We start from the raw sequence: 16,962 nt of genomic DNA, 5'->3' as shown, positions 1-16,962 counted from the left end.
AAAACAAAACTATTTATATTCAATAACAATAGGTTGCCACATTTCATAATATTCACTGTCTCACTTCCGCTTTAGTGAATTCAAAAATCTTTCACTACGATAAAATTCAAAAAACATCTCAAACTATGGGGAATTAGAAATTGACATGTCCCTTATATTTTGTATGAAGTCAAAATACATCAAAAGGTTTGCGAAGCCCTATTTTTTTTATTATTTTTTTTCACAAGTTAACATAAACCTTACAAACATCGTTAAAAATGTACACTAAGATATACTATCATAATTTATAATTATGAATGATCGTAACAAACCATATTGCTAACTATATTGTTGACTAGAAAAACAATAAATGCATTGAATAGCGTGTGGATGTTCTAGGATGTATATTTAATATAGAAAAGGAATTCACCTTGCATCCAGTGCTTTTGTATCCCTGCATCTACCATTTCTATCATGGTATCTACGATTCAGACGTCTCCGATCCAAGGATTCTTCTCAAATACAATTAGTAACGAATACAACATTCAAAATACATGAGATGTCAAGAGTGTACAGAGGCAAAGGAAATAACCTGCGACTAATACTTAAGGTAAATCTATTCACGATATGTGTGACATGGGCACTGCGACTAAATAACCTAGGAACCTATCCAAAGTAAGCAATGTTTTATGCTTCCCAGAAATATTCTATATGTGCACACGTTACAATATATCAGTGTACGTCACAGTAAAAGTTTATAATTTCAGGCATCCACCACTAAACTGAAAGTAAAAAAAAAAATCACCTCGATTTCAATCGAAAGTGAAACACCTTGCATTACGAACACATTCAAAATTCTTCTTCAACATGCTCAATGACCTAGCTCAAGCTATTATTGACCTACTTGCACAGTTTAAATTATTCGTGATTTGGATGCCATACGCTAAACCCGAAATTCCTGACAAATACCTACAATTACCATATCTAAGAATGGAACCAGAAACTTACAGGTCAACGGTGCATTTGGGAGACCGGTTACAAAATAATGCACAAGAAAAATGCGGAATGAATAAGTTTTACGTAATACATTGGTTCTGGACATTCAAAACTGATCTTCAATAATACAAAACAGCACTTAATGTCTACAAACTTGATCTTCATTTTAATAAGGCCAATATGTGAGGGGAACGGTTACATACCCATCGGCCATCTTGATAGCAGTGGTATTTGAACAACTCAACATTTTTACGATCTGAACATTCTACCGAGTAGCATCTCCTCTGTCTGCATGCAGATTCATTTACAATAAATTATTAAACAGGTAAATGTGTAATACTTACCAAAAATAATAGTTATAATAAAGTAAACAACACACTGTTACACTCCACACTACTCACTTCACAGACAAGAAAATACGTTTGCGCAGACTACTTGAAACTCTCGCGCATTACGAGAACATACGAAAGTAGATACGAGACCCCTTCCGGTAAAAATGTAACATGGCGAAACCGCGAAGATAAATATTTTGGTATTGGTAAGATTGTTGTTATTCTTACAAATAGAAGAAGTATTTACTTCTGTTTACTTGTAAAAATAATTTCAAGATTAATCAAGGTAGTCATTAAATCAGATAAATAGAAATATTTAGAATTACTGTTTTCAGATAGCCTTTTTGATAGTAAATGCAGTATAAACTATAGAAATACTTCCTTGCACTACGCTGTTAATAGAAGCTGCTTGACCTATTATGCAAAATAATATATTTTAATATGTGTTAAAATGCTCATTACGGGTTGCGAAGCAAACATTACAGAAAAAAATAGCAATGTAATAAGAATATAAACTTACGGTATCTAAAATAAAATATGTGCAAGGGACATGAGCGGTAATATTTAAAGCTGGATTCATACACCATACGTAGGTGAATATTTTATATATTTGTATTATTTGCAAGTGATTCTTATATCTAGAGGGTGTACAGATTAATAACATTGAACCGAGGTCAAGTAGCATGATTCATGGGTTAAGTTCATGTTTCTTCATGGAAATAACTATTATTATAACTCCTGTAGTTGTGTTGGTACAACGCGATACCTGGCTTGGAAGAGATTAAGTTCAGGGATACTACCATAAATAATTGTTTAAACTTAGAATTCTTTCACTACCTCATGATGTTTGATAGGTATATATTCTTTTTGGTGCATGCCAACCAACTATGTACAGATTTATAATACCTCAGCAGGCTTGTCTTCCTACACACTTATATGCATGCAAACTTATATGCAATTCAAATGATGGATGGCATTTAGTATCTCCCCCAAATACATCGACTGCTCCGGGACCGGTATTGTGATTTATAATGAGCCGTTCTAAATTACCTTGTTGTCCTGACTCGGTTAGACAGCGTTTGTGCTTTTTAGGGATTAAGTTCCAAAGTTGGGCGTCCGTTACCATGAATTTTTTTAAAATTTACAGGAAAGATATTGTTGTATGAACATATATTTACTGTTATCTTTTTCTTTTCTTTTTCTTATTTTGTTTATCACCTTCGATGCACCTCCCCTCTTAGCAGTACTTACCTGGAATGTCACTGTACATAGTGTATATAAAGGTTCGGGGTTCGATTATAAGTTAGTGTATTTTATAGTTGTTATATTATTTTTGAAGTCAATGTTAATATTGTATAAAAGACGAATCTTTATTCTTTAAGCTATTGATAATGTGCCAGCCAAGAACAGGATGTAGGGTCACTGAAGGGTCACACATATGTGATGATAGTGTACGTACTTTCAAAATACTCTCTTTTGTAATGTTTTCTTTTTCAAGGAAGTATGATAATGTACGCGCGTGTACATCACGCAGTGAGAGCATGGATTACTAAGTCCAGTTTCAAAGTCTGTATGATAGGTCTCCACGTGCGTCCACGTGTCGACCTAAACTCATGTGATGATTTGATCTTTGTGCTTACGATAGTTTTATATACTAGTTGCTATACTAGGCTCGGCACATTCCGGGAAGCACTTCGATATTGCTATTAAACTCTTTGCGGTCTGTATCTAGGACTACTGCATCTTAGGGACGAGAATTAAATAGTAAATAGTATCTTAGTTCTATATACATATATCTTTACATGTAACTAGAATCTTGGAACAATATATATATATATCTTCGAATTCATATATTTTTGTATTTCGTCGTATCTAGTGTTTCTAATCTTTATCTAAAGTGGAACTTTAATGATTTTACTGCAAGAACAGTCAGTGAGATTTTGTAGATGTTTGTTGTGGAACTTGTAACTTCTATTTTTTCTTATGAACTTCAATAAACTTCTCACGCTTACCAAAAGGAGATCCTATTTTATTTGAAGAAAAAGAAGAACCTGCGCGAAACGCAAACGTAAATCATACAACAGGAAAATAAAGTGGTGGCAGCTGGGCAGGATCTCAACCGAAGTACTCGAAGTTCGATTCCAGTGCACGTTCCACAGTTACCAAGTTGAACATTCATCATTGTAGTCAGAGTTCGTTCTTCGACACGAAGCTGATACGTTTTAAAATATAGTTACGTCCAGATACAGACCGCACTTCGTCGACAACACCTTTTTTACTGTGAGTGCAAGAAGCTTGCCTGTTCAAGGTGTAGCGGATACCTCGGCGTACACACCGTTCCAGTGTTCCAGTTTTATTGCATCCAGTTCCAGAGATCCAGTAAGCAGTACCATTCTCAAGTGTGGCTGGTCCCAATTGAGCAACATTCCAAGCCGAGATCTTGTGGAAATCCAGAGGCCTCATCTTTAAACCAACATCAGGAAAGTACCAGGATCGACGCCAGCAGCACCCCCCATCACAGGAAATTCAAGGTTGGTTACAATTTTCATTGCTTGTTTGAACTTCCAAAATTTGAAAGTGTTACGCCTGGAGATAGAAAAGATTTGTTCTTTGGTTACCGCGGTTGTTGTTTACTTGTGAAGTGAATAACGTAAAATCAAGACAAGAACAGTCTAGGATAGAAGGCTTTAGTATTCACCGTTCCTCTAGGGAAGGATTAAAATATTTCATTCGTTTAATCTTGGGAATACTTGGCAAAACAGAAGGTGTAAGAAAGGTATTGTCGCTAACAAAATTTTTGTAAATTTAAATTGTATAGTTTAACGTAAGTACTAATTGCCAATGGCTACCAGTGGTAGTGCTGATTCTTCTGATACAGAAGTAGAGTATTGTAGTGTGTCAGAAGCACTAAAGTTAATTTCGGTACCATTTTCGGGAAAAAGAGAAGCATTAGAAGAATTTCTGTCTAATGTAGACGCTGCTTTTGAATTGGTTGACCCAGCTAAGCATAGTACCCTTTTGAAATTTGTTAAAGCAAAAATAACTGGGGATGCTAGATCTAAATTGTTAGTTAGAAAAACCACTACTACGTGGGAAGCTGTTAAACAAATATTAATAGAAAATTATTCCATTAGACGAACTATTGATTTTTATGCATGCCAGCTTTTTAGTGCTAGACAAACCAAAGCTGATTCAATTGCTTCATGGGCAAGTAAAGTAGATACTCTTCAGAGTCAATTACGCGAAGCCGTTGCTCGTGTTATAGATGCATCTAAATTGCCAGGAGCTATAGCACTTGTTGAAATTTTAGCTAAAGCAAGTTTTATTCAGGGGCTAACAAATGACAGAATTCAAATGATTGTAAGATCTAAAAGCGATGATGATACATCCTTAGGATATATTATCGAACTCGCTCTAGAAGAAGAAACACAGATCACTTCCCACACTTCTCTCCCCTTTCCAAATGTAAATAGTAAGAAAGCTCAAAAGAAAGAATTAGTATGTTACCTATGCCATAAGCCTGGTCACACCAAAGCTCAATGCAAATTACAGAAAAGAAAGGAAAGAGGAAATTCTTCTAATCAGTTTATGAAAACGGTACACGTTTGTGAAATTTGTCCTGAGATCGCCGCGAGAGGCACAGGATGTGTTAATGGTAATTCTCCTGAGATCGCCGCGAGAGGCACAGGAGGGGTTAATTGTAATTTTTCCGAGAGCGCCGCGCGAGGCACGGAAGGTTATAGCAATTGTTTGCATGTTGCTAGTAAAGTAAATACTAGTGGAAATACTAGTAGGGTAAATACTAGTGGAAATGAGAGAATTTGTGATAAAGAACAAAGTTCTCTGCATTTTAATGAAGTAAAAGCCTGCAGTAGTCAGATGTGCTCAAGTTGTAATGGTCAGGGAAACCGCAAATGGATGTAAATGAGCAACCTGTTTGCACCTCAGATAACACGAAGGGTTGCATAGTAACAAATCAAGAAGAAGGTACTATTACGGCATTCATTAAAGAATTGCATGTTGATGCAACTTTTCTCTTAGATACAGGCAGTGACTTAAGTCTTTGGCAAATCCATGCACTTCCATGCAGTTTTAGAAAGAATATAGATACAACACAAACTGTGACATTGAAAGGATTAAACAATGTTAAAACTAGGTCACTAGGTACTATTTATCTAACGTTAGTGATAAAAGGAGTAGAATTCTCACATAAATTTCACGTTATTTCGGAAGGATGCTTATCAAAAGGCAGACACATTCTTGGTCGTGATTTTATGAAACAAAAAAATTGTTTGCTAGAATTCCATCCTCCCCCTCCTCCTCCCTTGTCAACACATGCTTGCCAGAAACTTGACCTTAAGGGCAGCGATAAGCTTATACTACCGTTGACATATAGTATTCCAGCTCGATGCGAGAAGTTAGTTTTTGTTCCCACAAACAGCACAGGAATTGGAATTGTAGAAAAACGAGAGATTAAACCGGGTGTTTTTCTTTCTTCTTGTTTGACAGTAGCGAAAGAAAATAAATGTATAGCTAGTGTGTTAAATGTGAATTCTTCAGTAGAGAATATAACTTTAGATCCGATAGACTTAGAGAAATTAGAAGAAAACCATGTTTTAAATATTCAGTGTGAAAAAGACAGGGTCCCACAAAAGTCAAATTCTGACAGTTTAACTGAGCGTTTAAAATTACTTCATAAGCTTTTAAGGCTAGGTCATTTACCACCCAAAGAAAAAGAAAGTATACTTGAACTTTGCGATGAATTCAATGATGTTTTCTTTCTACCAGGAGACAAACTAACTGCTACAAATGTTCTTGAACATGAAATTATTATTGATCCTAAACATGTAGGCAAAATTGTTAACAAAAAGAATTACCGAGTGCCAGAATGTCATAAGGAAGAATTAAATAGACAAATAGAAGAGTTGTTAAAACAAGACATTATAGAAGTTTCAACTTCTCCTTGGAACAGTTCTATTTTCCTTATTCCAAAGAAACTCGATGCATCAGGAAAACAGAAATATAGACTAATAGTCGATTATCGATCTGTCAATGATCTATGTGTCCATTCGTCCTTTCCGTTACCTAACATAGACGACATTTTGAGTAATTTAGCCAATGCGCGTTACTTTTCCAGTTTAGATCTCCATAGTGGGTACCATCAATGCTATATTAGGGAAAAGGATAGACCTATAACGGCATTCAGTACACCTGAAAATCATTATCAATTCAAGCGACTTGCTTTCGGTCTGGCGACAGCACCGGCCACTTTTCAAAGATTGATGAATACAGTGTTAGCAGGGCTGACAGGTACGAGTTGTTTCATCTACCTGGATGATTTAGTGGTCTTCTCTAGTTCTTTAGAAGAGCATAATAGTAGATTACGTGAGATTTTGCAAAGATTTCGCAAAAGCAACCTGCAGTTAAGTGTAGATAAGACTGAATTTTTGAAGCCAGAATTAACATACTTAGGACATGTCATTACACCTAACGGAGTAAAACCAGATCCAAGATTAGTGGAGAAAGTTCAGAACTTTCCTGTTCCTCAGAATAAGAAACAAATTAAGGGATTTCTAGGACTTACTGGATATTATAGGAAATTTCTAAAAGACTACAGTAAAATTGCTTTACCCTTAACGTCCTTATTAAAAGAAGACGTCCAGTTTTCTTGGGGAGTGAAACAACAAGTTGCATTTGATTCTCTTAAAGAGAAATTGACAACTCCTCCAATTTTGCAGTATCCTGATTTTAAAAAGCCTTTTATAATCACATCGGATGCTTCGGCATTTGCCTGCGGAGCTATTCTCTCACAGGGTGAAATAAACAAAGATCTTCCAATTGCGTATGCTAGTAGAGTTTTCAATAAAGCAGAGAGATCGTACTCAGCGACTGAACGGGAACTGGCGGCTCTAGTGTGGGCTAGCAAAGTTTTTAGACCGTACATTTACGGAACAAAAGTAACTTTTGTCACAGATTGCAAGCCACTAACGTGGGTTTTTAGAGTACAAAATCCGACATCTAGACTTTTAAAATGGAGAATACTTTTAGAGGAATATCAATACGAAATTGTGTATAAGAAAGGAAGCTTAAATACAAATTCTGACGCCTTGTCACGAATGTATTCTTTAGATGTTATTGAAGAAGAAGATAGGGTATCAAATTGTGATTCACAACAGAAAGAAAAAGCTGAAGCTTTAGACTTAGAAACGAAAAACAAAATTTTAGAAGAGTTTCATACTCAAATTCTAGGTGGACATATAGGAATGAATAGGTGTTATGAAAAGATTAGGAAGTACCTTTCTTTAAATAATATTGACATTAAAGAATGGCCAAAACTGAAGGAAGATGTTGAAGATTACATAAAAGGGTGTGAAATATGTCAAAAGAATAGAAACACACAACAAAAGGTAAAAATGAAGATGGTAATAACTGACACGCCCAGTACAGTTTTTGAAAAGGTCTCTTTAGATTTAGTCGGGCCTCTCCCAGAAACTTTAGAACACAGAAACAAATATTTATTGACTGTACAAGATAACCTTTCAAAATTTGTTATTGCAATTCCCATCCCTTCTCAAGATGCTGATACAATCAGCAAAGCCTTTGTCGAGAATGTAGTGCTAAAATTTGGCATTCCACACAGTATATTGTCTGATTGCGGAAGTAATTTCTTAAGCGATGTCTTCACGCGTATTTGTAAATTGTTACAAATAGAAAAACTACATACAACCCCATACCATCCGGCATCGAATGGTGGTATAGAAAAATTCCATCAGTCTTTAAAATTTTTCTTGCGATGTTATGTGGCAGAAAATCAGAATAATTGGGACGAATTAGCATCATATGCTACTTTCTGTTATAATACCACTCCTCATAGTTCCACTCAATACACTCCCTTCGAACTGTTATTCGGGAAACCTGTAAATGTACCAGGTGTATTACAAAGAAAACCCTCTGAAGTTGTATACAATTACGATGACTATGTAAAACAGTTGAAACACAAATTGCAGGAGATGCACGGATTAGCTAGAGCAAACCTCATTGACAAAAAGGAGAAAAGTAAAGAATATTATGACAGAAACGAAAACGAATGCATTTTTCAGAAAGGAGATAAAGTGTTATTATATGATGAGTCAGTCCGCCGCGGCAGATCAAAGAAACTTGACAGTCTCTGGCGCGGACCGTACGATATAATCCGAACAAAAGGTGTAAACTGTACCTTAAAGGTTGGCAAACAAGAAATGACTGTGCATGCCAATAGATTAAAGATGTATTATTAAGTAACTCAAATTCTTCATGTTATCTTGTAAAAAAAAAAAAAAAAAAAAAAAAAAAAAAAAAAAGTAAGGAAAGTAAAATAACGTTTCTATATTTACAGGATTGTTCAAAATGATAGGACTTAAAGCTATTCTACTGGTTTCTCTTATATGTAGTAGTCTAGAGCTTGGAGCACGCATAAAGAAATTTGAAAATACGGCAGGTATTTATTATGACTCTTTAGGAGAGGTTCAGTTATATAATACTTACTGGCAATTGGTCTCTTACGTTAACTTAACTAAGCTAGATATAAGCTTTCGTAACTTGGAAACTTACGTAGATAGGACACAAAACCTGTGTAGACACTCAGTGGTGAAATCAAATAAAACAAGTTGTGCTACAGTGTTCGTAAATCAAGTTTTGACTAAGGTATCTGATATCAAAGAGGTTAAGGAAATAATAAAAGAAGTAACAAAAATTTCTTCGCAAGAAAGTAGAAGAAAACGAGGGTTAATAGATGGTATTGGTCACCTTGCTAAATTTCTATTTGGCACCTTGGACGATGAAGATGCCAATTATTACACTCAAAAAATCAATAAATTAGAAAAAGAACAGTTAGATTTCTTGAAATTGAGTAAAGAGCAGATGACTATTGTTAAATCTACCCTACAAGGTATTAATAAAACTCTTCACACAGTGGAGACTAACGAAAATATTTTGAGTCAAGGTTTAGAGCATATAAGTAAAGAGATATCAAAAAGAGAGAGACATTTAAATGAAGCATTTTTGGATTTAAATTTAAAGTATACAATAAATGAACATATCGCAAAAGTTGAAAGGTATTTAAGAGATTTAAAGGATCAGTATGAAATTGTTTTGCAAGCAATTTTAAATGCACAGAAAGGTGTATTACAGCCTCACATAATCACTCCTTATCAAATAATCCAACATTGGAAGGCTAGTCAAAGTGACCTCCATAGTGCGTTATCTTTACCAATTGGGACAAGTACTAGGAATAGTTACTTGTTGTTGAAAATAATTAATTTAGATGTGTTTATCAATAATGGAATATTATCCTACGTAATTCGTCTCCCTTTGACAGATTCCATTCGTTATCTAGTATATAAGTTAACTCCCTTCCCTACTAAAATAAAGAATACAACAAATAAATTTGTTTTTATTCAACCTGAAAAACCTTACCTTTTAGTTGATTCAATTAAGCAATATTACGCAAAAATGACTGAAATTGAGTTCAATAAATGTAAGATTCTTAAACAAGATTGGTTTTTGTGTAAACAAACGTTTCCTATCTTGTCTAGTCATATAAATCAAGAGTGTGAAATGAAATTATTACAATATGTTCATTATGTTCCCATGGATTGTAATAAACATGTGATACAAATTGATCATTGTATATTTGTAACCTTAAATAATAATGAGTGGATTTTTGCTGCTCCACAGGAAGAGAAAATGACAATATTATGTAATGGATTTGAACCTTATGATTTAATTCTAACAAATTCAGGTATTATTCATCTAGATAATAATTGTAAAGCTTATGGTTTGAAGGCGATCCTCCAAACACAAACATGGTATGAAACCAATGTTACAGGTAAAGACTTTACTCCGAAATTAAATCTTACTGATAATTGTTGTGAAATATTAAATTCTCATATATACCTGGAAGATATGCAAATTAACCTACCTATTCAACATGTAATTAATTCGGTTAGTGATTTAAAGGTAGCAAGCCATAAAATCCAGGAAGTAGAAAAGAAAATAGATGATGAACAATGGAAACTACTTCATTCTGAAAAGGTAACTCATCTCTCTTGGTTTTCATATTTTGGTACAGTTCTGATAGCTCTAATATTAATATTTTGTTGTTGTTACCGATGTAAATGTTTTCGCTTTTTCAAAAGGTATTTTGATGATGATAGTTGTTGTAAACAAATATGCATTAAACCTTTTATTATTACTAAAATAAATCAAAAACAAGATACCACTGAGCCTGTAGTCATGTCAAGAATTGCTGAGCAGGTTACTGAGATTACAGATGAGTTACAGGTAGCTGTCCCATCTAAGAAAGGTCCTAATCTACGTAAGGAAAGGTAAAAAAAAGAAAATCTTTTAATGTTTCATATCAGACTGTGAATTTTCAGTATCCAAATTCGCAACCAAATTCGCAATTTGATATGAAAATTCAAAAAAGGAGGGAGGTGTTGTATGAACATATATTTACTGTTATCTTTTTCTTTTCTTTTTCTTATTTTGTTTATCACCTTCGATGCACCTCCCCTCTTAGCAGTACTTACCTGGAATGTCACTGTACATAGTGTATATAAAGGTTCGGGGTTCGATTATAAGTTAGTGTATTTTATAGTTGTTATATTATTTTTGAAGTCAATGTTAATATTGTATAAAAGACGAATCTTTATTCTTTAAGCTATTGATAATGTGCCAGCCAAGAACAGGATGTAGGGTCACTGAAGGGTCACACATATGTGATGATAGTGTACGTACTTTCAAAATACTCTCTTTTGTAATGTTTTCTTTTTCAAGGAAGTATGATAATGTACGCGCGTGTACATCACGCAGTGAGAGCATGGATTACTAAGTCCAGTTTCAAAGTCTGTATGATAGGTCTCCACGTGCGTCCACGTGTCGACCTAAACTCATGTGATGATTTGATCTTTGTGCTTACGATAGTTTTATATACTAGTTGCTATACTAGGCTCGGCACATTCCGGGAAGCACTTCGATATTGCTATTAAACTCTTTGCGGTCTGTATCTAGGACTACTGCATCTTAGGGACGAGAATTAAATAGTAAATAGTATCTTAGTTCTATATACATATATCTTTACATGTAACTAGAATCTTGGAACAATATATATATATATCTTCGAATTCATATATTTTTGTATTTCGTCGTATCTAGTGTTTCTAATCTTTATCTAAAGTGGAACTTTAATGATTTTACTGCAAGAACAGTCAGTGAGATTTTGTAGATGTTTGTTGTGGAACTTGTAACTTCTATTTTTTCTTATGAACTTCAATAAACTTCTCACGCTTACCAAAAGGAGATCCTATTTTATTTGAAGAAAAAGAAGAACCTGCGCGAAACGCAAACGTAAATCATACAACAATATAGATAATTTAATCGTTTGTGTGCTTGGTAATATATAAGGGTCTCGAAAAATCTGTTTATTTGTTATATATAAGCGGTTATAAACATGGGACTATACGGCGAGCGGAGGGAACTCCTTGGCGCAAGGTAACCGAACAGTTGCATTGTGGGAAAGTAACGATCATTTATGTTATCAACATGGCGAATGTACATGGGCAATGAAGTAACAGTTTCAACTTTTGTGAAGCAATACGTTGATAACGAGCAAAATCTTTTAAAAGTTTGTGAAGAGCACGGATTAATGAACCTAATATCAAATTGCACAAAATGTGGAAAGGAGATAACAGCGAAAAAACGTGGCGAAAGCGGACGCCCAACTTCGGAATAAATGCCCCTTTTAGTGGCCAGATAGCACACGCTGCTTCGTGTTTTATGCACTGTAGATTTTATGCGATATGCCCACATTATTTATACTCATGACTACATCACAGTTACAAATAACGAACCGCAATCACTGCCAAGTGAGCCAGAGTCACTACCTAGTGATTTGGGAGAGAAAGTAAATAATACCCCAAATGATTACTGCTAAAAGAAACTCCGCCTACATGAGTGATGCATCCGTCGGAAGGGTGGTATAAGGATAAATGAAGACAAGTGCGGAAACCACGCACCAATCTGTATTAAGTGGTCACTATAAGCTATTTCTGCATTATAATTGCATAGTAATGAATCACAGTTTCCATATTCAAAGATCATTTACATCTTCTCCGCCTATATAAATAAGATTCTTAAACATCACTCGTCCGTCCCGAATTCACAGATTTTATCTGTAAGTATTTTACCACGTACAAAGATTCAAAGAATTAGAACATGAAAAGGTACTGTGACTGTGATGACTGTTGTTTAAAAAGCTGTTTTTGTGTGAGTATTAGCACTGCACTAGTTTGCATTCCTATTTTTTCTTCATTCCAGGATTGTGAATGCCTCCCCAGTACCTTCTTCGGTAATGTTTTTAAAATTAGGAGAAAATATCTACTTGCTTCTAAAACTTAGTTCTGTTTTTGTCTTCCAGAAGATATAGGAAGAATCAGAATATGCCTGACTATGTCTCTGAATCAGTTCATGCACCCAAGAAACATTTACAGGAAACCACCAAACTTCAAGGAATTAGCCATTAAGTATCCTGAATTTCGTAAACATGCGAAACAGGTAAATGTAAAATTCGAATTTATAAGATAGATTAAAGAAAACTGATAAATAACATAATGGAAAGCATGTCTGAATAGTAAATAAATAAATAGTGTACTTGAACAGGAAGTACCTCTTCATACCGTAAAACATCCAAAGGCACATAATTTAAATGTTCCGTTTTTGTGGGAACAATGTGAGTTTATGTTCTACCCGTGAATATGTTAGTGCCTCATGCTGTGTTTCTCATATACAACTCCTTGTATTTTGCATAAGAGAAAATTATTATTGTCATTCAAATATCTCATTTTTATTTTTTTTTCTCCTTCCTTTCTTTTTCTTAGCAACTTTCAGGCAAAGTTTCTTTAGACTTCAAAGACCCTGCAGCTTTGAGGGCTCTTACGACATCATTGTTACACAAGGATTTTGGATTGGAAGTTGAAATCCCAGCTGATCGACTGGTTCCAACGTTGCCATTGCGACTCAATTATTTATTATGGGTTGAAGATTTGCTTGCGATTTTACCAACTTACGGATTAGGGCAAGTGCGTGGCCTTGACATAGGTTTGTTCACTTTTATTTTTATTTTTAAGTAATGATTTACTCTTTGTCGTAATATTTATATACTATGTCTAGAGACGAAACCGTTTTTCGTTAATACGATATGTGCAAAATGTTTAATAAAAAAAAAAGGTATATGTTTCATGAAACCTCAAACTTTCATCTCAGAGCCAGAAATCGCGTTTATATTATCGCGATTTTCGTAAAATTCGGCATTACTTGCGATAAATGTGAATGAAAACGAAAAAGTGGAATTCTTATTAATTATTGCTAATAATAACCAGGGTTGGAAAAAATACAGTTTAAAAAAAAAGAACAAAACACGTGTTTAAAACATGAAAAAGGTGTTAAAAATGTTTTAAACATTTTGAACAGTTTTTTTAAAACATGATTTTAAATATATTTCAAAATCGTGTAATGACGTATTTATTAAGACTTTTTTGCTGTTGCAACCGATCTTTTCATTTATTTTATTTTCGTTAAGACTACAGTTGCGTACAGAATATTTCAGTATACATTAGTAATTCTCAACTTATTTCATATCACGACACTCTCTTAAGTACTTTCTTGGTTGTAATAAGCTTTAAGGTACATTTTAAAATCTACCTACTATAGAGATTTCACACAATCTATCAATATACATGGCAAAATAAAAGTCCTCACCATCCTTGTGTATTGAGAACGGGTTGAGAGAGAATGATGAAACTTGGAAGTGGTTTGACACATCATGGTATTCGAAATTTCAAATGCAAAGGGAGTTACGTTACATGTTTTAAGGCTAGAATTTTACCAGAAATACTGTTGTGTGGTTATTTTAGTCCTAAAACAAGTCATTCATTTCGGAGCTACTGCTTGTGAAAGGTTTCTAGTTTTGACTTCAGGGGCTAAGCTCGCGTTTCGCGGAGGCGGGTGAGATTTTTGTTGCAAAATTTGATTACTATATCAGAACACTGATGCTAATAAAATTATTTAAAATAATAACCTTTCGAAAATAATGCTTGAAGCACACTTCATGTTATGCTAACGGTAGAATGTTTTCTGCACCCTATGTACTTGGTTGTTTTTTGAGTCAATAATTTATTGAAGAAAGGTAATATTTGGGGCGTTCAGAGCACAATGGATCCAAATCCATTTTCAATGAAGTTCAGTTTTGCTCAGCAAATTAATTCTATTTCAAAACGTAATATCTTCACAGTCAAGAGTCCAAAACAAATGTAGCTCAAACAGTGCGAAAGGGCGTGGGATAGTTCCATATGATAGCCGGTAGATAGGGGCGTTAGTGGTACAGGAGGGCAACCGCCCCCATTCCCACTCTGGATTTCAGATTTTGGGAGCAGTCAGTCAGTTTTAGAAATATTGATAAGCAAAGTCCAACAGAACAAGCTTGAGGTCCTTCAGGGTGTCTATCGGTCACGAAATCAGAAAACGGTCATGAAAGTCAAGAAATTTAGCTTTTGGGTCACGATTTTTTTTTTTTTTTTTTTTTTTTTTTTTTTTTTTTTTTTTTTTTTTTTTTTTTTATCTGTACAAATATAAGTACAGACTGGAAAATTTTCTTCTATGAAACGTCTATGGTGGCGAAATTCACCACCAAAATGTCTATGGTTGGCTTTAGACGCTACCAAATCGCAAGCAAATTATGCTTCTATCGCATGCAGGAAAACTCGGCCTAATTTGCACCCAAATTTGCTCTTGAAAATGTTAAGAAATTTTATAATCTGATAAAGAAAAGTTCACGAAAAAGTCACGAAATTTCACTTTGGAATTTTAGTAGACACCCTGTCCTTACACTGAATAAATACGGAAAACATACAGATAATTAAAACTGAAAGTTGCTTAGGCCCAATTTCCAGAGTTTTAAGCAGCCCGAAGCTTGAAAGTAGAGACAACTTTGGAATCCTTGGGCCAAAAAAATATACAAGAGAGCAATATAGGCCTATAGCTCCTTACGGCCAATGGAAATGGATTATAACTGATCAAAATCCGTAATTATTCGCTGTGAGGACTTCAATTTTTTTTTTTATGTTTAACTTTGCCCAGCAAAAGGTTTCTAAATCTGCATTACTACCCCCCAAATCTGAAATTCAGCTTAAGGGGCGGATAACCTCGAAACGAACGCCTCTCTCTAGCGGAAATTATATAAAACTCTAGATTGCATCTAACCGTGGGACTTAAAACTCAAATATTTCATTTGATTTTCATTTTTCTAGATTGCATATTGTCATGTAGTTTTTCTTTCTTTCATATCGGATTCATGGTTGTGAAAATATGACGTTTTCCGTCGGTGTATTCTTTTGAACACACCCTACATTTATTTAACGTAATTATGCATCATTGACTATGGCATTCGGAGCTTGACTTTTTAATCTTTCTCACGCTGCAGCGTACACAATATCTTAAATTTATAAGCAGGGAGAGGGAAATTAGCCCTCCTCGCCCATTCCATCAACGCCTTTGTCTAGCTGTTGTCGTATAAAGCTTTCACGTGGTTTTTGTTTCATTTATTTCGTAGCCTTGGCTTCGATGATACTACATTTGGTGAGCAAAAGTGAACTTTTCTGAAAATTGAATTAGATCCCTTGTGCTCTGAACGCCCCATATCTAAAAATATTTTATAAAAAACTGAGTTGGAACCAACTTTATAATGCATCCCAAGTTTGTTTGAAACGCATAGAACTAATTTGTTTAGTTTCATTAATTACAGTCTACAACGAGATACTTTGTATCGGTCGATAATTACCTGTATCTTGGGCAGAAAGTGCTTCTACACAAGCACTATACCTGATATAATGTTACTTAAAAATAACAAAAGAAGAATGTTTTTAAGATATAAGAAATATACATTATTATTGTATAGTTGGTTGCTATGTAGTTGTTTATAGATACTCAATGGACATGTTATGATTGCAAGTCAGTTTGTGTGAATATACGTTAAAAGAGTATCAACGAATAAATTATCTAATACTTATCATGAACTTGTAATTTCAGTATAAAAGGTGATAATACCAGTGAATATAATTACGGAAGATATTTTAAGGTGTAAACAATTATTGCCACTAAAGATTTACTTATATTATTAGCCGAACCAGGGTTGACGACTACCTTTGGTGAGTCGTTGTAAAATTTTTGGTTTACCTCACCCGGGATTCTTGTAAATTCATATCCCGAAGTCTAAAGTAAGGGTGAATTTACCTCTGTAAGAAGGTTCATGAATACGAACTCAACTATTCTCAGAAGTGGCAGAGTAATCACAAGAAAAATTATGATCGGTGAGATAGTAGAGAATGAAACTGTTGACAGTGTTAACAACGAGCAAAATATAGCTCCCATTACACCCGAAATGTTGACATTAGAAGACAAAATTTTAATGGCATTACAGCGACAGGAACAAAGCCGAAAAGACGATTTAGAAGCCATGAAGCAAAATTTGGCTCAGATGTCCAACGAATTAAAACAAACGGTCCAGCAAAAGTCAGAAGAATTGAGTAAAGGATTAGAGCACATAGATCAAAAGTCAGAAGAA

At 34.5% G+C, this 16,962-nt stretch overlaps 3 protein-coding genes across 5 annotated transcripts in view; 2 read left to right on the top strand and 1 right to left on the bottom strand.

Moving 5' to 3' along the window:
- The window catches only part of Lis-1 (LisH and WD40 domain-containing Lis-1), a 185,869-nt gene extending 184,511 nt beyond the window's left edge, over positions 1-1,358 (bottom strand). Inside the window, 1 exon segment of the mRNA XM_081770535.1 lies at positions 1,320-1,358. The gene's annotated coding sequence lies outside the window, so the exon portion shown is untranslated.
- The window catches only part of LOC145694368 (U6 small nuclear RNA (adenine-(43)-N(6))-methyltransferase), a 38,022-nt gene continuing 22,338 nt past the window's right edge, over positions 1,279-16,962 (top strand). The window contains exons 1-3 of one of the 3 annotated variants that reach the window (XM_081770534.1): positions 1,279-1,300; positions 12,763-12,899; positions 13,223-13,442. In XM_081770534.1, the coding sequence (XP_081626660.1) occupies positions 12,795-12,899; positions 13,223-13,442 (325 nt within the window). In that variant the 5' untranslated portion in view covers positions 1,279-1,300; positions 12,763-12,794. Of the gene's footprint in view, positions 1,301-1,429; positions 1,514-12,762; positions 12,900-13,222; positions 13,443-16,962 lie in introns of those variants that run through there. The other 2 variants (XM_081770532.1, XM_081770533.1) reach the window with 2 other exon arrangements.
- Positions 2,471-11,642, top strand: LOC145694367 (uncharacterized). The gene is made up of 2 exons (XM_081770531.1): positions 2,471-3,838; positions 8,683-11,642. Exon 2 carries the CDS (start codon positions 8,694-8,696, stop codon positions 10,674-10,676), a length of 1,983 nt encoding a protein of 660 aa, XP_081626657.1. The 5' UTR covers positions 2,471-3,838; positions 8,683-8,693; the 3' UTR covers positions 10,677-11,642.

This window comes from Thermobia domestica, chromosome 9 (assembly GCF_964235325.1).
Source record: "Thermobia domestica chromosome 9, izTheDome1.hap1.1, whole genome shotgun sequence".
NCBI lineage: Eukaryota > Metazoa > Arthropoda > Insecta > Zygentoma > Lepismatidae > Thermobia > Thermobia domestica.
This window is presented reverse-complemented; position numbering and strand designations above follow the sequence as displayed.